Source organism: Ciona robusta, chromosome 9 (assembly GCF_009617815.1).
Source record: "Ciona robusta chromosome 9, ASM961781v2".
In the NCBI taxonomy this organism is placed as follows: Eukaryota; Metazoa; Chordata; class Ascidiacea; order Phlebobranchia; family Cionidae; genus Ciona; species Ciona robusta.
Window position 1 is genome coordinate 5,548,461 of NC_143243.1, and position 23,751 is coordinate 5,572,211.

Genomic DNA, 23,751 nt, shown 5'->3' on the forward strand with positions numbered 1-23,751 from the left:
ATAGTTACAAAATGTAACAATGTCTGCAAACTACATATGCATTATCATAATTTGCTTTAAAGTAAAAAAATCACAGAGCGAATATAAAAAGATCTACAGTACATCCTATGAATTTGTTTACTTTTTGATGCCATGAACTGGCGCAGGCAAACTATAACGCAGGGAACTTATGTCCAAACTTTTTGTATTGGCGCCGATAAGGGGATTTTTGAGAATTGGTGGCAGCATAGGCCATAGATGTTCGAATACGTTTGATTGGGAGATAACATTGCAAGTATTGACACCGTTGATGCACATTTGACTGACATTGTTGATGCAGATTTCTCTTTATGGCTATATCACTAGGCACACAAATAATTTTTAAGGAATACATGAAATACCAGAAGAGGTTTCAAAACACGCACTAATGAATGACAAAAAAATAACGCAAAGCTGTTTAGAAATGGATACACACAGGTGTAGGACAAGACTCTGTTTGCTTGTTTAAACATGGACTATGGGTAAGACATAAATATGAAGCGGATATTCTGATTTATAACCGGACATATTTGCCAAAGCGCTCACTACCTGTGCATGCGGATGCAGGCAGGTAAAGCTATTAATATTCGGCAATAAAGCCCTACGCTGCAATACTTTGCACGTCACACACGTTTATATACAGCCAAGTTTTACTTTGAAAATACAAAGGAACTTGAAATGCAGTCTGCAGACGGTAGAGTTTAAGCAGTTGAACATGTAGTAGAGTGGGGTAAGATGGAACACGTTTTTCTCTTTATTTTGTCGTAGTTATAGTTGTAAACAATATTTACAGAAATATATAAATGTATCCCGTGCTTCTGAGATGTTGGTAATACGACTAGGAAATATGGGATTTAGGTGCCAAACTGCCAAGAGCATCCCATCTTACCCCACAGGACTATTTTAGAAAATAGGTTCTTCTTTCTAAAGGAATAAAAAAATAACTAAGCAGAAATAATTTGATGTACAAAACAGAATTGTACAGAACATAATTATAGACCTATATACGGCAGGTTATTTGTCCTTAGACTTCAAAATAACTTGAATGCATGACAGCAGATTACTTTATTGACAACAGCGAACTGCATTACGTCGTCGTGCTATTTCTAAATATAAATCAGACGTAAAACGACAACCGGTCCAGAGCGGACGTCAAGTAGTTGTATGAATGTGTTGAGAATTTCTCAAGAAAGCGTCTAGACAAGTGAAATAACAACAATTTGGTGTATTTAATAAAACCAATGCAATCACGTTCACTATTGGCGATGCTAAATATATCGTAGAACCAGAGATGAAAAACAATTCAACAGAGAAGAAACAATTTCATGTTTGGCGCTCTTCAGAAGAGTTAATTTCCTTATGTTCTGTCACACGCGTCATCAGGCCATTGCAACACGATTGTTTCCTGGCAAAATGCTAACTCAACGAGCAATTGACGGGTGGGAAACCGCACCATTTCCATTTCGTATACGACCACATGAAAACCGAATCTGGAAGCGGAGATTAATTTCAGGCCGAACATGCAGACATATATGTCAGCATGTTCTAATTTGGTCAGAAGCATGCAGCAGTAACGATGAGGAGGCATGGGAAAAAATAGGTTAAAATTAATAAATAAATATTAATTTGTAGTAGTATTTTGTAGTAAACAAAGAATTTTACAAAAGATTATATAACCGTAGCCTCACGAAATAGCGTTGTTATTTGTTATAAACTTGTCCAGGAAGAATTGGATAATATGTGATTAAAGTATCCTATCTTACCCCACAGGAAAATAAATAGATAATTAGAAAAGACAGCTCCAGAATTTCGGTATAGGCCAAAGGGTATAGCGTCGTAAAACAATTAGGCAGTAACTCGTATTACTATATAACTTAGGCGGGGATTAATTGCTTGAAACACATTTCACGGAAGCGTGAAATTACATCCCACGTTATGGAGTTGTAGGCACGCTGGCAACCAAGTCGCTTCCTTACGTTGGATCAAAACAACAGGACAGCTAAGTAGGCTAAGGATAGTCATAGCGACTACATGCATAGCAACACGGTTGACGGTATACAGTATAATTTCATACAGCAAATGACTGTAAGAAGAAATGCACATGCTTTCATTAAAACCTGTGCAGTTTTGTTCACCGCCACAAATAACAGGAAAGATGTGGTAGCCTAAGCTACCAGTCTCTATACGAAGGTTCAGTATCAGTTTATAATAACCACATGTGGTATAGCCTACGCGGCTCTGGGTACAGTGCTTATCTTTGCAATAATAACTTTGTTCTTTTCTGTCAGGTCGTGTATAGATATTAAATTAAATTTTTAAATGGGTCTGTTTTTTTCTTTTGTTAAATGTTAGTAGCCTATATGTTAAATTCGTGCAAAGACAAGAAACATGCTATGCTGGTAAGATGATACGAATTCATAAAGAAGAGATTTTATTACTGTGGACGTTAACACGCGGTTTCATGAACGCCGGAATGCTAAAGAACACGTATTTATTCTTTGGATTGTCTCTAATACATTTTTCCGTCACTCCGGCCAGAACGTTTAACATTCAAGAGCTTTCTAAGAGCAGGGTGGTCGTTTCACCACAACGCAAGAGTCAATTTGGATATTCGATTTCGTTGCACGAGAACGACAACGGGGTGTGGTAAGGGCATGGCATGAATAAAACGGAAATTAACCGTAGTTCACTTCAGTGGAAGTTTTGTAACTTTATACGCAACCTTCAATCATACGGCATGCTTTACCACGTGGTAAATGGTGACGTCATGGTATTGGTTATTCCCCTACTTTAAAACAAACTCTTATTTGGTAATAGGCACAATACCATTAAGCCAATTTACATAATATACATACAATTACTCTGACACCTAAAAGATTTTTACATATCACTACCATTTTCCTCTTTAACTTTTAACATACAGTTCCTATTATCTTAAATACACTTACAAACAGGTTACTCACTGGTGCACCAGAATACTCTGAGAACAAAAACGAAGATCCAGAGGGGGCACTTTACTCTTGCCTGCTAAGACATAAATGGGCTGGGGCGAAGGTGGCGAGACAGAGAAACTGTACAAGACTTGATTTTAGAAAAAGCAAACTCATAAACAACACTGGTAGGAGATTAACTAATACAGTTAACTCTGTCACTTTTATTACACAACTCTTTTACTTGTATAGTTTTATAATATATATTGTACGGTGCCATACCACAGTGGTTAGCACACTTGTCTTTAACCTAGAGGTTACAGGTTCATGCTCTTCCCTGCTACTATGGTGGGTGTATGTGTCTTTGGGTAGGACACAAGCAATTGCTTCAACCCAATGGTCACTAGTGGGTTTTCCTAATTATCACCCGTATAGAAAAAATTCCGTTACATATAGTAACTCGCAAGCAGGCACGAGGTGCATGAAAAAGAACATCTGGTTTAATAACATAAGAGTAAAACAAGTTACATCCATTCATAAACGTTGTTCCGGTTGAATCATTAGACTGCATCTTTAAAATAAATGCCACCCGTAAATTTCCAGAGGTCATCTACAGTTGTAACTTCGAAGATTGCGATTTAATTGAACTTGACAATGATGACTTCGATTGGACCAAAACAAGATCAGCTACTTTATCAGATAACACTGGGCCTTCCATTGATCACACCTACAAAGGTACAGTACGTTTCATTATTTAATTAATAACTGATGCACCAAATATACACAGTGGGTCCCTAAATTTAAAGATCATTTAATTTGTGTAGTTTAAAGTTTTTTCATTTAAATTGTGTAAGTTAATATTTTTTTATTTAATTCGAGCAGTTCAAAGATTTTAATGTCTTTTACTACCATGGCTGTAAATTGGTGTTGTTTCATACCTAAAGTTTTAGGTTCTTCACCAAGAACAAGAGGTTCATACCTGTATATTGAAGCTTCTGATCCATCTAGAGGTTGGGTAAGTGCAATGGTTTCCACTCCACCTTTAGTGGCTACAACTGGATCTTGTCTGAGGTAAGAATAAAATATACAACATTGTGAGAAGCTTAGGATCCTGTAACACCAAACCTCATTATAATTTTTTATTCATTTTCATAGCACTAGATCCTTACCATATTTCACTAAACAAGATTGTTTCAACTATATGAGTATCAGATCAGAGTCAGATTTGCCAAATTTATTGCACATTATAAACATTATCATAAATTCTACTAAATTATTAAATTTGGATGAACAAAATTGAACTGTACTTATTATAAAATATAATTAATGCTTTATTTTTATATTGGTGATTTCGTTTTTTTCAGTTAAGGTTTTTAAGCAAAAATATTTTCTTAGATTTTGGTACCATATGTATGGTAGCAACATCGGCAGCTTAAACGTTTATGCTCATGATAATGTTACTGGACTTGTGATGGTTTGGAACAAAGATGGACCTCAGGTTAACGCCTGGCAAGAAGGATATGCAACTATTATCAATGAATATTCACACACAGTAAGACTAAATAATTTGTTTATACCTTGCTCTAAGTTACTTAGGGGTTGCGCATCAGTTCATTTAATTTTTTCACCCAAAATTTAAATTTATATTTTTTTCCTATTTTTTAGGTCAGAGACAGAATTAAAAAGCTTAGTGGTAATACAAACCAAATATCTTGTATATATGGTTTGTTTGTATTGAAACTAGTCAAAAAATGTTTTAAGAAACAATTTTTTTTCTTATTAGCATTTTGTTAATAAAGAATAATTTCATTAGATTGTGTTTGAAGCGGTGAAGGGGAAAAATTGGGAGTCAGACATAGCTATTGATGACATCATAATATATCGTGGTCAGTGTCCGGAAGATATGAATTTTGAAGCACAATCACTGGGAGCCACTTTGGCTAGAAATCCTAAAACAGGTATTTTTTATAAAATGGAGATTTTTTAATTTCGAACTGCAACCTCTTAATACAAAAAAGAACTGCTACTTCTAAAATAGAATCACATTATTACCACTATAATGGCCAACGATAAATCACAGTATTTTAAAGGTTTGTCCAATTTATAAACCCCTCAAATGCCCCAATACATATATAAGAATAATTTTATGGTGCAACCTCAAAAAAAGATTCCGTTAAACAGAGCATGTTTACAAGTTATTATCAAAATGACTACTTACTTTTAACCAATTTGAAATGTTGTTATAAGGTCAGATACTGAGCTGTGCGCCAAATTGGAAGTACAATTGTAGTGGCGAAGTACATGCACCAGGGATGTGCTATTTTATTCAACCAGATTTATCTCTTTCTTCTATCAGACTCCTCTCTCCATGCAGAACACAAGTGAGTTTTAAACATTTATTAGAAATAACCACATAATTTAAAGTGTGGATGTAACTTATTTATCCTCCTCTGGTTGTGCAAGGACAGTCATTATAACGCAGGTGTTCTGTTTCATACACCTCGTGCCTGCTTGCTAGTTACAACATATGTAAATTTGTGGGTAATTATTTTCAGGGGATTTTTTATTTGTTTTAATGTATGACTGACAATTTAGACAAAAGACATTGGGACAACTGAAATGGAGGAACTATTTTGATCTTTGAATATAACTTAAAATCATGTTATTAAACAAATTAGCATACTTGCTAGTTAGATATGCCGATATTACAGGTTTGTAACAGTGGGAAGCTTGACTTGATTTTTCTTATTGATGAAAGTACCAGTGTGTTAGAAAATGATTTTGATGGAATAAAAGTCTGGCTACGAAACACCATTAGCTCTTTTCCAATTGGAGAAGAATACACTCAAGTTAGTAGTATTTTTAAACAAAGTTTGACAGCCAGGCCAATGGTGCAGGCAAACTTTATCTCAAGTGCAGTTATTTAATGGGTTTATTAAGACAAAACTTTGAAGATTGTTCTGTTTTTTTTATTTTAAATTTAAATTTGATAATGAAATAAAACTTTTTTAACTAAAGTTTGACAAATAAATTATGTTTTAAATTATAATTTTGCATAGTTCAACACCCCAGCCAATGCAGAAATGTGAATTATCAGTTTTATAATTAATTTTCCTGCTAGATTGGACTAGCAACGTACAGTGACAACCCAAGAATCATATTTCATCTAAACAAGTACCACAAGTTAGATGATATAAGAAAAGCAGTGCTTGAAGTGGAGCATACATCCGGGGGCACTGCAACAGGGAAAGGTATTGTCATTACTAATTGTTCTTTGTTCTTTGTAATGCCATTGTTTATTGTAAAGCTAATGCACTAACATTGTTGCCTAATTGATGCTTCGGATAAAATAGTGTTTTTAATCTTTATTATGTCCTGAGTATCCATTACACCTATTCATCACAAGTAACTTCCACCCCCTGTTTTTCCCCCTTCAGCTAATTAACTTTTGTATTGTACTTCAAAGAGACAAATAAAGTTCTTTGTGAATTTTAATATAAGGGCATTTAAAACAATTTGGCATGTGTTATATCAATGAGAGTAAAATCAGGTGATCATATTAATAATTAAAAATTAAAACTTTGCAACCATTTTACTAAACAAAATTATATATTTTAGCAATACTCTACCTGACAAACAATATGTTCACACATGAAAATGGGGTTCGTCCTAATGCGAAAAGACTTGTAGTTGTGCTGACAGATGGAAAGTCACAAGATGATGTGATTGTACCATCAAGGATTGCAAAAGAATCTGGTAATGTAGACATAAGATCTGTTTTTATGAAAAAGGGCTGCTTAAACTGATGTAAGGTTTAAATAGGGATAAGAGATAAAAAATTGTGTTATGAATTATAGATAAATAAAATGTGTGGTTACTTGTTACCACTGACAATTGGTAAAAATTACTAGAAAACTTTTGGAATGAAAATAACTTTCTTTCTTGGCAGGAATTGTAATGTTTGCAATTGGAGTGGGAAAAGTAGTGATGGGAGAATTGAGGGCAATTGCTTCGGATCCAGATAGATATGTTTACAAAATCAACGATTTCTCTGCATTGGAAAGCATAAGAAGGGAGTTGTCACACAGCATTGCTTCATTAGAAAGTCAAGGTATATTATTTCCTGTATTTTCATTATATACACTGATAGTATCAACGTTATTGTACTTAAAAAACAGACACAAATTCTCTGTACTAACTAAAAGAAAATGCATAATTCTATGTTGGGCTTATACTTTCCCATTTAAATGTTTAATAAAGTGCAATAAAAAAATGAGAAAGCAAAATAGAATGAAAAACATATTACTATACGTCATTGAGTAGTTCTTAAAATAAATTAGTTTTACGTACAGGAAAAACATCTACAAAGGAACAAGGTCAAGCTGGATTAAGCGCAACCTTTCTTGAAGGAGCTCCAATTATTGGAGTTCCAGGTTTGAATGATTGGTCCGGCGGAATATCCTATTTTATTTCGGGAAATGAAACTTCTGATGCACCTGGGGTTTTTACAAAAAGAGTTGTGAAAAGTTTTAAAGAAATTTTAATTGGAACCAAAGTTTTTGGAACTAGGAATGTATCTGTGTATGAAGAAAGTGAAATTCCCCCTACATCGCCTGCACTGTATAATATCAGCAAGTCAACTTTTGTTGACACCTCCAGTATTGTGGGGATAAAGATTATACCTAAAGTGGGAAACAACACAAGTGGTGTTGCTATAAATGGTGGGGTTAATGTCGCACCTACAAAAATTGTGCTACAGACAGGAGTTACTACAGAAATGATGGAAAATATTTCATCCACTGCAAATCGTTCTATCTCACAAAGAACAAAAAGAAACCTAATGCAGAATGAAATTGATACAGATTCTGCTTTGGATGTATTGGGCAGCAAGCCAACAAAATCAAGTTTAATCCAGTTGATTCCGGAAGTGCAGAATCATACATCCCAGAAAGCGAAAGGAAACAATACCAAGCCAACAGCAGTGGCTTATACTTCTGATCTGGCAACCTTTTTTAGCTTTTTAGAAGGGAGTTCAGAAAATGATGAATTTTCTGGAGAAATTGCACAGAACACTTCAGATTGGTTTCAAAATTTTACAAGTGGTACGCAAGTCCCACAATTAACTTTAAACAAACCAACTTCAACAAGTAATTTTTATCCAAAACCTACAAAATCATCTGTGACAAAGCATTTACAAAAGCGCAGTGTTGATAATGCAATAAAAAGAGGAAAAAGAAATGTTCATTTAAATGATGAACTTAGAAGAAAGATTACACTTGCGTACTTTGGGTAAGTTTTCCAATTATTGTAAAAAACGAATGTAACTTGTTTTATCCTTGCACTGCCGAAAAAAAAAGTTGCCATGCATATTATTTATTGAGTGATCATTTTTTGGGTGATTTGTTTTTTATTTTTTATGAATGGCTGATAACTTGGACGACCCAAAGATATTAAAAATTAATAACTTTCTTGTCTAGGTATTCCATTACAACTGGAGTATTCAGGAAAAACAGCAGTGAAGTCATTCTGGTTGGAGCACCAAGAATGCTAAGCATTGGGGCTGTCTACATTGTTAATAAAACTGAAGGTATGTCATAGTCTGAATAGGTATAAGAGCTTTCAAAATGGTAATGGAATTATAAATACCTGTCTTTGGCTTCTGATTAACGAATTTTAGAGAACTACAGGCTTATTTAAAAGTCCTTATACTATCTTACTGAAGTTCTCTATCTTACTTGATACAATGTATGAAGCTGGATAAGCAGGACTTTCAGTCTAAACCCAAATTTTTAGATAACGAGCTAAAAGTAGAGAAAGAATTTATAAGCAACCAGATGGGAAGTTACTTTGGTTATTCCCTTTCTGCTGTGGACACCAATGGCGATGGAATTGATGAAGTTTTTGTTGGTGCTCCTTTGTGGATGGATAAGAACTATGACGAGGGAAGGGTCTTTGTGTATGTCTCAAGTATGTTAATGTAAAGAATCTTTTTGTAGCAGTTTGTATGTAGTTTTTGAAGGTTAAAATTCATTTTAAGACCCAAGCTTTCTGTAGAGTTTCTAGGCAATGTAAACTAAAAATGCTATTTTTTAAAACTATCCTAAAATTAGCTTTATCCTATAATTAAAACTAAGTTGCAAAACTTCACCTAAAAAAATTATGCTTGTTTTGAATGAATGAATGAATGTAACTTACTTTATCCTCGCGTGGCCGGAAAACGACAGTCGTTATCACACGGGTTTAACACCTCGTGCCAGCTTACGAGTTGCCATGTATGTTACTTTGTGGGTGATTATTTTTTTTGGATTTTTTCATTATTTTTATGTATGGCTGATAATTTGGACAACCCATTAGTGCCACTGGGTTGAAGCAATTGTCGTTAAGTGTCTTGCCCAAGGACACATACGCCCACAATGGTAGCAGCGACGAGCTTTGAACGCATTACCTAATAGTTACAGGCAAGCGCGCTAACCACTACGCCACGGCGCCGGACGAGTTTTTAACCTATAAAACCTACCAAAAACTTATGTTTGCATATTACTTTTCAAACCTTTCCTCTAGATGAAACAGAGGGTAGTATCACCCAAAGAGAAGTTGTTCTCTCTGGAGTAAATGAGATAGGAGCAAGGTTTGGTTTCTCATTTGCAACGCCTGGTGACTTGAACATGGACGGATTTAATGATATTGTGATTGGAGCGCCGTCAACTAGGGATGGAGATGGTAAGTATGCGTTGTGGCATAGTGGTTAGCTTGCCTGCCTGTAAGTCTGGGGTAATGGGTTCAAGGCTCATTGCTGCTACCATAATTGATGTGTGTGTCTTTGGGCAGGACAGTAATTGCTCCAAACCAGTATTCACTAATTGATTGTCTAAATTGTTAGCCAAATTGAATAAAAACAATCACACACAAAGTTATATATGTGGTAATTGGTAAGCGGGATGAGCCAAATGAAACAGAAAATATCTGTTATAACGACTGTTGTTTTCTGGCTACGTGAGGATGATGGAGGTTACATTCATTCATTCACTCACAACTTATTTGTGAAATAATTGATATACCAAATTTACCCATAAAGTTCTGCCTTTTTGAGCTTGGTAACTTTTTAAAGAACAGATTGATCAAAACAAGGTAGATGTGTCACTGAATTCAAACAAGACTCTACAATAGAAGTGTGTCACTGAATATGTCACTGAATTCAAACAAGACACTACAATAGAAGTTACCAATCTTAATTTCAAATATGAAGCTGTCATAAAAAGTATTGAGCCAGAAAACTACTTCTAATTGGCAGGTGCTGTTTTCATTTACAATGGTCGGCCTGAAGGAATTACTCCCGTACCATCTCAAGTAATCCGAGCTTCCCAAAAAAAGAAGCGTCCGGTATATTTCAGCTACTCGCTATTTGCAGGAGTAGATGTGGATGAAAACGGTTACAATGGTAAGCTATTGTTTAGTTTTATTCTTTTAAATATAGTTTTACTTTATAATAAAAAACATATCCAGTAAATGTGTTGAATTAACCATGTATGTAGAATTCAACTTATGTATAATGACTGTCGTTTTGTTGCTAATTTCCATCTCTTAGTTGTGCTAATCAATCTGATCTTCGTTCCTGTATTAGAAGAGATAAATACCCAATTAAGTTATGTTATTTTACCTAGTTATAGGTGCAGAAATGAGAAAATAGTGATGTTTTCAATTTTAAGTTAAACTTTTCCCAAGGTCCAATACAGAACATATACTTTATCGGTTATACATTATAACTTAAAATATATTTTATAGATATTGCAGTTGGTGCTCCCGGAAACGACAGGGTTGTGATATTATTTTCACGGCCTGTGATTCATGTCGACCTAAGTGTATCTGCTTCTCCGCAAGTCATTAACACAACTACCCCTAGTAAGGCGCACACAAATGATTCGTGTAATGATAATGGAACTCGTACATGTGTCACTGTTAAAGCTTGTTTTCATGCCTATGGTGTCAGCACTCCAGAAGCAATAAGTAAGTTAAAAAACAGTAAAAAATGTATGTCTAACTCTAAATGTAACTTCTTTATTGTTACCTGGTTGGGCAAGGACAGTCGTTATAACCCAGGTGTTGTGTTTTAAACACTGTTTGCTAGGATAAATGCAAGCATGCTGACCATTGTGCCACGGTGCTGGACAATATACTTTAACTCTCGTTGATTAGTTCTCAGGTACCAATTTGAAGCAGATGTTGACTACAGTGGAGCAAAACCACGTGGGCGGTTTAATAAATACAAAGGAAACCTCAAAATTATCAGTAATACAACTGAATGTATTGAATCAACATTGTACTTAAAGGTAATATACATTACTGACAAAACTGTGTCTCTTAATAATCCAATGGGTAAACCATATATGCCGAGTTTTACCATGAATTAGAAAGTATTTCTGCATTGCAGTTGCCAATATACAAACAACTTGAACCACTTATAGTGAGCGTAGAATACAAACTGTCACCGAAAATGACAGTATCAAAGAAATCTGCTCTTCTTGATATATTTGATGCAAATCAAGCAAGGACAGAGGTAACATGAAGCAACAGTGTATTTTTAAAGAGCTACTTTGTGTTTTTCTCAATCGCGGTTTAGGTGATACCATTGTGTAAAATAATATATTGTGTTTTTTCGACCAGAATTAACGTTTTAATTTTTCGTCATTTTTTACTTATTTAAAATACGCACCCAAGAGTAAAACCTCTTTTTTTCTTTTAAGGTCACATTTACCAAAGTATGCAGTGATTCCCACTGTGAATCTGATCTAAGGATAAATGGCATAATCACAGGAGCTAAAAAATCAAAACTAAAAGTTGCTCAAATGCCCATGGAAAATAATCGGCAAGGGGAAACAGTCTTGGCTCTGAGGCCAAACCAAGTGTTGGAGCTTGATGTGACAGTTTGGAATTTCAATGACACCGCATATGATGTTTCTGTTGCTGTGAATTTCAGTACACAACTTTATTTGTTCCAGCTTGCTACACAAGAGGTGTGTGAACTTTACTTATTTTAAAGTTAATGGATTTTAAAATTTGCTGCTTGTAATATAGAAAATAAAGATTTCTATTTTTTAAAACAATATTTATTTTTAAATTAAACTATTTATGAAACAGCCAGCAAACTGCATGAGAATAGCAACTACGGACCCTAAAAACCTGAATAAGATTTATTCACCACGTCCTGCAGATGAGGGTGCAACACACCACACCTTAATGTTATCTCATAGAGATCCATACATGATGGATGGCGGCAGCTGTAATTTTAAGTTACTGGTACAAAAAAGTTATCTTATTTTAAATATTGTTCACATGTCTTATATATCAGAACACCTTTATAAACCTTTGAATTGTAATATTCTGTAAGTGATCCTAGGCATGTACTCTAAAATTAAAAACACAAAAATATATCTATTTGCCATGGCACAGTGGTCAACACGCCATATGTGTCCTTTTTTTTGCCATGGCACAGTGGGCATATGTGTCCTTAGAGAAAAGGACAATTACTTCAACCCATTGGTTACTGAATTGTCAGCCATGCATTAATAAAATGGTCATATCTTAAAAATATTGATCCTGAGTAGACCTAGGTGTTTGAAATGGAACACCATGTAATCACGACTGTCATTGCCCTGCTACATGAGAAATAAACACGCTAAACTTATTCATTTATTGTACAAACTAACCTTTTCTTCCAGTTTGCAGTGAAAGAAAACTTCACTGGGGGTCTTTTAAACTTTACAATTCAATCAGCGTCCTCAAGTGAAGAAACCAACCCAGTAGATAATGAAGTTGATTTGGATGTGATGGTCAAATATATTGCCGATCTAGCAATTCAAGTGTAAGTATGTGGAAGAAAAAATAACGGGTTAAATGTTACAAAAAACAGTGGGTTTAAATATTGTGTGAAAAAACTGTTAATCTGATATGTTGGTCCATGTAGTAAAAAGTTCAGGGACGTTCTGTGTCAAATATTTAAAATAATATTGTAAAAGCATATGGGTTGTGTATTAATAAGAGATCTGCAGTTAGACCACATTATAATAACATAAAGGTATTTTTACCATATTATTTAACAGAGATGAAAATAATCATGTCACATTTAATGGGTCGGAGAAACAGTCAATTCTAACTTTTGACGACATTGGTCCAGCAGTTGTACATACCTACAAGTTTGTTAACTTGGGGCCTTCTCATATTCCAAGAACAGATGTTTCGGTAAGTAGACAATTCAGCGCTGTGGCAAAGTGATTAGCGCGCCTGCCTCTAACCCAAAGATTAAGCTACAGCCATGAGGTGTATGAAACAGAACACCCATGCAATAACAACTGAAAAAGTTTTAAAGAAGTAACTTTCATTTATTGAACTTATAAGACCATATACACCATATACAAATTTTCAAAGCTTATATTTACAGGTACAGTGGCCAACAGAAACACCAAGTCAACATGATGTTCTGTATTTGACGAATGTTTCCTGCATTCCATATGAAGCATGTGTAGTAAGTTGTGACTGCAGGAGCACATATGAATATCTAATGCAACACAATACAGTTATATAGAAAACTGACATAAGTCGTAATTAAAATAACATGTAGCATATGGTGCAAGAAAAGTAGTGACAGGCATATAGAAGCTGTTCTATTAAGATATATTGAATTTTTATTAAAAAAATGAACCTCTTATTTTAGTGTATGGACTTGGATATCTTAGTCAACCCAGCCCAAATCAACACGACAGAACAAATCGGAACTTCAGTGAATCGTGGAGCAACTGATGTACCAAGGTTCGGAAAGAGGATTGGTGAGCCCAAGGAAGACTCACTTTCTTCTATTGAGTTTTACGCAACAGAAATTGATTGTACAGCAACTGGTAAGTGAAAAGTTAATTGTAGTTATAATTAAATAAATGTACCGTTATCTATCCTCCGTGGCTGGAAAGCGACAGTCGTTATAACATGAGTGTCCATAATGGTAGGAGTAACGAGCCTTGAACCTTGAACCTCTGGTTAGAGGTAGGCATGCTAACTAATTGTGTCGGACCAATTTAGTTTACGGCCACGGCGCTGGACCAATTTAATTTTAACAACTTAATGTGAGTTCACTATATGTTGGGTTCAACAGCCACGCTTTTGAGCTGATGCTCATTTCCACTAACTTATATCCGAAGCGTGGTTTGTCATCATTTCTCTGTTGATTTCCTTCTCTTCATTGTTTAAATACTTTGATCTTCCTTATTGTTTTTGATAAGATAAATAAAAATTTAAGTTATGATGCATGAATTTATATAAAAATTTGTTACTTTTCAATATCACTTTATGTACACGCATTACAGCAGCAAAATAGTGTTATGTTACAGTTACTAAAATCACTGGAGTATAAGAGTACTAAAAAGGTACATTTTAGGTTTTGTATGCGAAGTTCTTCAGTGTCAATTAGAAGATATGAAACCGTTAACTTCAGTGGAAATTTCTCTCCATTTCAGACTTTGGAAATCCACTTTCAGCCAGGTAATTCTGTGAGGTAGAACTCAACATGATTTTTAATGATAACGTTATCAAACAGGCACTCATCTGGAAAGCTGAAATTTCATCGAATGCAAATGTTTCCACTGCTTCTTCATTCAACATTGTAGCATCATCAGGACACCAAAACAAACTTAGCAAAAAGGTGAATTAAATGTTACCAAAACTCAGTGTAAATGAATGAAAGTCATTGCACTTATTTATTACTGAGTGGCAGGTAACATGGGTTTATGTTCTTATTGCCTGTTAAAAGTGACCACATATGAAATTGTTGTCATTATTTTTTTTTCTGTAAGTTTGACAACTTGGACAACCCATAAACCACTGGGTTTAAGCAATTAACATTAAGTAGCTTGTCCGAGGATACATATGACAAAACAATACATCTTAATTTAATTAAACGTTATATTATTTTTAACAAAATTACAATCCAGATCACTACACGTGCATTCAATGCCAATTTCACTTCATTTGACACCGAAAGTTCAGGTTTCCACACACCATGGTGGGTGTATGTGGCTGCAATCTGTGCTGGAGTCGCATTACTGCTATTAACTGTGCTTGCACTAAGCAGGGTAAGTTTAAATAAATATTATATTACAACTTAATACAGAAAAAAAAACTTTTAATGTATTAGTCTTTTCCTAATGCTGCACTTTTAAAACTACTTTTTTACCAAGTGCTTAAAGTAAAACAGGTTCAACACTTTGCTGTAGCACATTATACTATATAAATATTCTTACTGTATTACCTAAACCATTTTCTACCTTTAGCTTGGATTCTTCAAGAGCAAATACAAGCAGCACTTAGAAGAAGAAAGGGAATGGCAGTATAGCTACAGACATAATATGGTAGAACATTATAAAGTATATGATGGATCACCAGCAACAGATGAGGAAAAACAAAAGCTGTCTACCTTCCAGCGAAAATTGCCACAATCTCCCACTTTATAGGATGTTTTACCTTGATTTATTTTTTACTGCACAAATGAACCATCTGTAAACAACTACTGTTCTCATGGCTTTAATGTAAATTATCAGCCATAACAGCTGAAGCTTTTTTACAAGAATGGTTTGTTTTAGTTCTATATGATAGATTACAGGATCAAAATAGGTATGTTTATAACTAGTAACAAACTACAAAAAGTTCGCTGTCTTTCACTGCACCTTACAGATTCTACATTTATAGCCAACAGCATTAATTTTCTTGCCACCTTACAGTTCTAAAGTTTAAAATTGTTTATTTTGTTTTAACCAATTATTAATTTAAAAGTTTCCTAATCTCTGATTTTAAAGTTCATTACCGTACACTTAGACCTGTGTATTTTTGATAATTATCAAATTCATTTTTAAATCACGTATGCGTGCCATTTTAGCGAAAAACTATAAATTGTAACGGCGATCGTACAGTATTCTGTGACAATTTTGTGTATTTTTTAGCATTCGTAAAATTACAAGTCGTTAAATATGTATACTAAGTGTGTTGGTACGCAAAACATCCAATGTCAGTATATGAATCAGCTAAAATCGGCAGTATGTAAAAGACTGGGTAATAAAATTGAAACAACAGAAAATCCTTAATCTCATGAAATGGTTGAAAGGTTTATTCTATGCTGGGTTACAGTCAAGAAATAAACCCCTCACGCCCAAAACATCTGCCATGTCAATTATTGCTTTGTTCATTGCTGGGTTGCCAACAAAATCTTCTTCTGGCAACGCTGGATGGGACTTTGGGTAAAATCTGCTATCCTGTAATGAAAGAAAATTGGAAAAATTAGAAAAAAAATTAATTGGAAAATTTTGTTTTACAGATTGAGGAATATCAATTTTATATTAATAGTAAGCAAAGTTAAACCAAAAATAGGGAACGGTATTAACAGAATTATGTTACATATATGAAGGCTTGCGGTTCAAAACTTCTTGGTAAAAAATATTTTCACAAAATGATTTCATTTAGGTATAGATGACATTTTATAATATTTAAAAAAGAGTAAAAAAGTGCAGAAAAAATTTTTTTACGTGAAATTTTTATGTAGTGCAAAAATATGAAGCTTACCTTATATGCACGATGCAGACGTAATGTACAGTAGCAGAACGCAAAGCGGAGCAGAATTAATCGAATAAACTCGTCGCCAAAAAATTGAAGAAAACAATGATCTGAACAAATAAAAAATGTAAACAATTAGCCAAAAAATTGAAAAAAAATAATATGTATGATTTAAATCAAATAAAAACAATAAAAATTTTATTTTTAAACGGAAAATGAGAGACCTATTGTTCTTGAGCGCAGGTATGATCGCTGAGCTTCCTGTAATGCTTTTTCTACAACTTGGGAGCAAGTTTCATAAAGACGGTCGCTGGTTTGGTCAATCCCACATGTTAGCATAAACGCCATAAGAGGTGAGTATAGGAAACTTGTTAAAAGGCGACCACGTGAAAAATGCTCTGAAGAAAGAATTAAGAAATTTTATAAAATGCAAACTTCACAAATAAAATATAAATATTTTAAAATAATGCAGTACAAATTAAACTGAGCAAAAATATCTTGCCAACTTTGGTAAAGGTGTAGCTTAAACAAAACGGAAGAGAGATAATAAACATTTGTAGAAAATATCTAGAAAAATTGTTACAGGTGAAACTGTAAAAGTATTTTAAAATGCGACAAAGTTATGCTGTCATTAATTGGTGAGTTGTAAATGTCACCCAGCTTGACAGACTGAATAAGCAATGTTGTGAAATGACACACATACGCCCACAATGGTAGCAGTGACGAGCCTTGAACCCATTACCTCTGGGTTAGAAGCAGGCGCGCTAACCACTTTGCCATGACACTGGAACAATTGCAATTTATACAAATATTTGATTCAAAACCAAACCTTTGGTGGAATGTGGTAACTGATCAGGTGCCATAAGACAGACCACTGGTTGTCCAAACAAATTGGGTAGATTGGAAAATGCATTTGCATTATCACTGTCAACTATTATTAACATTGGCTTCCTTGTGAAGGGGTATAGATCCGCAGGGTGTATGCTGTGTGTAATGGTTTAGTTTTATATAGAAACATGAGGTATTATGATATGGTACCAGTGCATGTTTTTTAATGTTGATTGTTTTCTTACTGATGTGTCATCTTCTTTTCGGTCGTTTGTGATTACTCCACCAAGCTCATATCCTCCTGTTTGATTTGGTGGATTTATAAGCATAAGTACATATTGGGAAATATATTGACATATTATATTACAGAAAAAACATAAAAGGGGTCATCTCATGGCTTTTAAAACAATAAACCCACAAAATATATCTTTTAGGTATTATTTAGGTTTATAAAGGTATTGTTCAAAATACCCTCATACCTCACCAACAAAAATTCGCCGCAATTTTTAATGTGATCTTGTCTAAAAGCTTTTTTTATAAAAAAAGCTTTATTGTATTGCTACTAAAAAACATTGTACCATCTTCCGTGCATTCTGAGTTGTTATTGTGGTTACGGTTACTTCCATGTGCTGACAGGTAGAGCAGAAGTGCATTGGCTGGGGGAAGCTCCTGGTGAAGTGGGGAAAAAAATTTAAAATTTTTTAAAATTAAGTAGCGAAAAAAAATATTTAAAATTTTTTAAAATTAAGTAGCGAAAAAAATAAAGTTAAAATTTTTTTTAATTTAAGTAGCGAAAAAAATATTTAATGTTTAAAAAGAAAATTAGCAGTAAAAAAACATTTAAAAATTACTTCTTTAACAAAATGGTACAACAGAGTGTAAATCTATACCTGTATATACAAAAACGCAAATTTTTAAATTTCGAAATAGAATAAACTTAACTAAAGTCTTCTTTTAAAAAATGGGAATTAATTATTTGTTTGATTGACGACTTACTTTGACAGCTGTGGCAAGGAATGTGTAAAGTTGGAAAAATGTTGGTCGGTACAACAGGTACTTGTGTGGGTTATCTCGCTTCATAAGACGATCTGCACTTTCCTGGTGTAAAGACATTTATATATTTAGTTTTATTATAGGAATGAATGAATAAATGTAACTAACTTTATCCTCGCGTGGCCGAAAAACGGAAGTCTAGCCGGCTTAAAAGTTACCATGTAATACTTTGTGAGTAATTATTAAAATCTGGCGAATTAAAAAAAGTGCGACATTTGTAGGCTAGTATTTTAATGGTGATGGCTTTAAAATGTCTGTTTTTTAAATAATTAAAAATAGTATGGTCCTGTGTCAACTGACAAGGTATCTTTATGGTACAATGACGTATGCCTAGTAAACTGCTGCGGTTTCACAATTACCCACAGATAGGCTTTTAAAATGCTATTTTGAAGCATCTGTGTTTAAAGATGCACTTCCATAACATTAAGTATGGAAGGCAAGGTGTCTTAGTGATCAATTTCATCACACAAGTCTGCTATTTGATCATGATACCATGCATAATACATTGGGGGCAGATTAAGGAATCGGGGGTTTGTAAAATTTATCTAGCGGTATATATACGTCATAGTGACGTAATTTTAAATAGTAGATGGCGGGTTTTATTTACGAAATGCAATTTAAATTACGCATTGTTTTTACTGCCTACAATGATATGAAACTTGGAAATAAGCTTTTTGCTGATTGAAACAAATTTGGGTTAGACTTTTAAAACAATGATGTATAGAACTATGTTTTTTTTGTTTTTATTTGGTAATATTTTTAAATTTTGTTATAGAGTAAATAAGCTTACCTGGGATGGGTTAGCACGTTGGGATCTTTGCACAGGATCAGCTGTAACGCACGGTGATCTTTCCAATACCTATTACAAAAGAAAAAAATCCTTTAACAGTTTAAGTTGTATATAGAAAAATAGGAAAAAAATTATGGTTTAAGTTGTAGTTGGTAGTAAAATTTTGCATCAAACCTAAAACTAAACATGCCAAAAGCGCTAAACAAGGTAGAGGGATTGGCATATAGATTTTCCTGTGTGGTGGAAAAAGTGTGTTGGTTTTTTTATAAATTCTATTTTAAATGAGTAATTTATGCCAGATTGTCTTGAACATAGGGTTATTTTAAGGTCAAATACGCCAATCAATATCAGTGAGCATCAAACTAGTAATTTTAGTGGGTTTTACCTGCACCATGCGAAACATATCAACTGTTAGCTCAGAGAACTTCATTTGAGATGGAGAGTTGCCTACTATGATGGCATCACCCAGTGAAACACGGGTTTGAACACCTGGAAAGGATGCTTACATAAAGAAGGAAAGACGAAGTCAACTTGCTTCATCCTAACGTGGCCAGAAATGGACTATTATTATACCACAGGTGTTTTGTTTCATACACCTCGTGTCAGCTTATGAGTTACCATTAGGGCTGTGGATTTTCCCTATTTTTGTTTAACCGTTAACCGTTCAGTTTTAACCGGTTAACCGATACAAGTGTAATCCTAATAAAAGCGTCTGGTTTATCGCTTTTCTTTCGCGAATTTAAAGGCAACTTTACGACGTACGTATGGACTATGCTTGCAATACACGGGCAAACGTTCTTAACGTTAAAGTATTGCTTTCCTATTCGTATTCAAACCTGTTTAAAGCACCTGCCGTCTAAATAATCAACGTGTGAAAATCGCTATTATGATGCAATGAATCCACGTGTGAATGCCTGCTTTTGTCGTAATAAACACGCTGCTTGGCTGAGGAAAACATTTAAGTTGTGTATTACACCAATATGATGTTGCAAAACTAGTTAGCCTGCGGTATTAACAATCAAGATTGATGGCGTAATCGCCGTTGTAGGGCACGATCAAAGCAACAGCGTCCCTGCGCACTCTGTCTTATTGCAAAACAACAATCAACAAACACGAACACGTGCCTTTCATGTAAATAAGACAGATATTGATATACGTTTATGCCCTATGACGTCATAGTTCGGTTAACGACTTGAACTTTTCGTTAGCGGTTAACCGAATAGGTTCGGTTAACCGGTTAACCGTTAACTTTTCCACAGCCCTAGTTACCATGTATGTAACTTTGTGGGTAATTGCTTGTTTTGCTTTTTTCTGTATGGCTGACAATTTATACAACCCATTAGTGGCCACTGGGTGGAAGAAAATTACCCAAAGACACATTTGGCCACAATGTTATTAGCAACAAGCCTTCAAACCATTATCTCTGTGTTAAAGGCATGTGTGCTAACCAACTGTGCTATAGTTACATCTTGGATTGCATTCTTTCAGTTTTACCTTTTTCAAGTGCGGGTAAACTGGATGAACTCATGCGTAAAGTGACGTCACAGCGCTGGAAAGTGTCCGCGTTAAGAATCTGAACTGGTTCGGACTGGAAAAAATAAAAATCAATTTAACTTTACCCTCACATAGTCTGGTGTATAAATTTATTCAAAACACTTACATCTAAAAACTCTTTTATCTCAAGAACCACCTGGTCCCATTCTGTTTCTTCGGTTTCTTTTAAAATTCGTTTGTTTTCTTGAACTTGTTTCGAAAAATCCTGAACAAGTGAATAGTTAAGATTAAAAACGATATTATTTAATTACCCAATACAGTGTAAACTTTACACTTTTTACATTAAAACTAGGAGCTTTGGACAGGTGCATTTTTGTGAATGAAATTAATCTGTAGGCTTTATAATTTGTGCTGTAGGAAAATTAAAAATTCATTTTTTTAAATTATGAATACCGTTGATTTATGAAAGAATCTCCTGATTTCTACATTTTGTGCGTTTGGTGGTAGTGAATTCATTAAACGAAAGCAGAAAATTAAAAAAAAATGGCGCACACGCACACATTGTACTCTAGTGTATAGAGCAGCAAATCACAGCAAGCTCTTTCTACAAATTACTTTTCTTTCATTATTCCCAAGACATGGGTTACATTAATAATTCATAAAAACAACACCTCACCGATACCAAGTCATGTACATCTTGTTTATAATTGAGCAAAAGACAAACAACAATAAATCTTGCGTAGTAACGATGTTTTTTCAACAAAAGGTCAGAACTGCAAAATTTAAATAAAATAAATTATTGAAAAAACATTTTAATGGTACAACTTATTTGATGGTTGTTTTGTTTTCAAACTATTAAGTGGTTAGTGCTTGCTTTTATGTAAATTATTCTACATTCAATTTATCCACAGTAAAACTTTAACAAGGTTTAAAATAACTAAATACAAAATGAGATAGAATTGCGAGACAGATAGAAAATGGAAATACTCGTGTTATTTATTATTCTGGCCGAGTGACTAGACTGAGCCAAACTATAGTGCATTTGCATGCCAGACAGAAGGCCAGACCAGCTATGACAGGATTTGCATTAAAAATTTATGCGGTTCAAGTCTAAAATCCAATAAAAATATTATCCTACTTTTGACATTTCTGTGAACTCTTAATGGTTTGGCAGATCCAGGCAGAAACGAAGAAAAAAAAATTTAAAAACATAAAATTTGTGTTTTAGCAAAGTAAGCAAACTAGCAATGTATTTCATATCTAAACACATTTACAGTGTTGTTGTGATGTCTAACTCACCTGTCTTCTTTGCTGACGTTCTTGTAATAATTCCTCGATCGAATGGCTGAATAGAATTGATATGCTTCATTCAAGTAATTTGTTTCACTTGTCCTTAAACTTTAAACAAATTTTGAAATGTAGGTATTAGAAAATCAACTGCAAATTTTATGTCATCAAAACGCATAAAGCTTAATAAAACTAAAAACAAAATGTATTTTTAACATACTCAAAAACTGCATTTTAGCAAATTGGTGTTTTTAAGTCCTAATTACATTTGTTTCGAAAAATCATCTGGGAAATTAACAGTTCACCAGCAATTAGATGTCTGTGTAAAAAATAAAAATAAGAGCAGTTGTAATTTCCAAACATTAATTACAACTGCACCAAGCCAGCTACCCTTTTTAATTAAATATTTAATGATTCACAAAGGTATATTTAACCTTTTAATATAACTACAAAAAAAATTACAAAACAGTGGTTACTACTTCTAGCCAAACACAGTTTATTACTCTAGCATATCTGTCAATACGTGAGGAAATTGATTTTTATTAAAAATTCCGTTCCTTGAGAGGGGACTGGCAATCGATAAGCATAAATAATGCAACGACACTTTAAACTTATAATGCTATTAGAAAGAGCTACTTTTCAGGGCAAAGATAATGTAAGAAAATTACAGTGTAAGTGAATTTCTAATAAACACTTACTAGTAATGGTAGTACAGTTGGCCAATTTTGGAAGCGATTTCCCCGATTTGCCATCGCTTTAAATTGTAATCACGATCTAGAATTAATCTAATGGAAAACATGCAGTTAGAGATGAAAATGTAAACTGCAAATGTGGTATCTGTAGATGATCTATTTTAGTTTTTTTTTTTACGTTTTTCTGAAGTAATTCCTTTATTAGGAGGACAAACTGTATAAATAAGAAGTGAGCAGACATAAAACATAACTTTTTATTAGAAGACTTTTTAACTACTTTCAATATTAACAGTATTGTTCAAATAGTAAATCCAAAGAAAAGAATTGGGAAACATAAGGTAAAACAATACAGCAGTAACAAACATACATGACGTACGTACGACATTGGCATGTAATAGTAAAGTCAATCCACCATGTATTATGTACAATGTGTGGCAATCTATTTTTAAGTCAAATACATATAAAATTGTCAACTGAATTTAATAACGCACCTGTTTTCTTGTTGAAACTTCCACAGCTTAGTGTATGTTTCAAACGTCCGTGCAAAATATGGCTGCCACTGTCGTTGGCCATACTGGGGTAAATCCCTTTAAAAACAAGATATATATATAACTAACAATAATTTTTGGATAAAATATAATGAGGTATACCAAATATGATGGCTAGACATGACAGTAAGGTATTTTCACTTACCGCAGTCCATTAAACAGTTGTTTGGAACATTCCAATAGTTCACAGAACTCTTGAACCACTTTACGGTTGTCCACCAACGTCGTTTGACCTTCCTGCATTCTCCGGTGGTCTTTGGGATCCAGAACAAGTGAGCAACCTAACAAACCAAGCACGCGATTGAACTGTTTTACTGTTGTTGTGTATTTGCATTTAAAATACGCGCATGTTTTCATGCGAAGGCTTGGTTCTGTCGTCACGACTCAAGAGCTCCCGTCAGTGGTTTAAAGAAAAGTTTAAGGTTTGCCACTAACGGACGCTATTGTTCTTTATCACAAAATAAATCGGTCCCAAACTCTGCGGGTGGCGCATATTTTAACATTAAAGAAGTAAAAACAGCAGC

The 23,751-nt window shown here is 34.1% G+C and overlaps 2 protein-coding genes across 3 annotated transcripts; one reads left to right on the plus strand and one right to left on the minus strand.

Annotated features, from left to right (window-relative positions):
- Nucleotides 1-2,280: 2,280 nt before the first annotated feature.
- Nucleotides 2,281-15,960, plus strand: LOC149731510 (integrin alpha-2-like). 2 transcript variants are annotated; one of them, XM_089884794.1, is made up of 29 exons: nt 2,281-2,664; nt 2,973-3,136; nt 3,552-3,683; nt 3,893-4,019; nt 4,344-4,500; nt 4,762-4,906; nt 5,196-5,329; nt 5,660-5,797; nt 6,070-6,199; nt 6,567-6,704; nt 6,898-7,059; nt 7,301-8,237; nt 8,426-8,535; nt 8,742-8,915; nt 9,510-9,668; nt 10,240-10,386; nt 10,731-10,952; nt 11,142-11,275; nt 11,377-11,502; nt 11,690-11,959; nt 12,084-12,242; nt 12,665-12,807; nt 13,046-13,184; nt 13,384-13,467; nt 13,657-13,837; nt 14,371-14,474; nt 14,530-14,634; nt 14,924-15,064; nt 15,263-15,960. In XM_089884794.1, the coding sequence occupies exons 1-29, from the start codon at nt 2,423-2,425 to the stop codon at nt 15,440-15,442; spliced, it is 5,184 nt and encodes a 1,727-aa protein (XP_089740920.1). In that variant the 5' UTR covers nt 2,281-2,422; the 3' UTR covers nt 15,443-15,960. The 2 variants fall into 2 exon arrangements, with proteins under 2 accessions (XP_089740920.1, XP_089740921.1); XM_089884795.1 differs by having other exon boundaries at nt 2,282-2,664; nt 3,899-4,019.
- Nucleotides 15,901-23,744, minus strand: LOC149731511 (protein SCAI-like). The gene is made up of 16 exons (XM_089884801.1): nt 23,373-23,744; nt 23,171-23,266; nt 22,686-22,772; nt 22,000-22,098; nt 21,377-21,473; nt 20,867-20,965; nt 20,701-20,794; nt 19,592-19,695; nt 19,207-19,275; nt 18,360-18,461; nt 17,942-18,032; nt 17,574-17,664; nt 17,365-17,519; nt 16,760-16,933; nt 16,545-16,645; nt 15,901-16,237 (listed from the first exon to the last, which is right to left on the minus strand). The coding sequence occupies exons 1-16, from the start codon at nt 23,582-23,584 to the stop codon at nt 16,097-16,099; spliced, it is 1,812 nt and encodes a 603-aa protein (XP_089740927.1). The 5' UTR covers nt 23,585-23,744; the 3' UTR covers nt 15,901-16,096.
- Nucleotides 23,745-23,751: the final 7 nt, after the last annotated feature.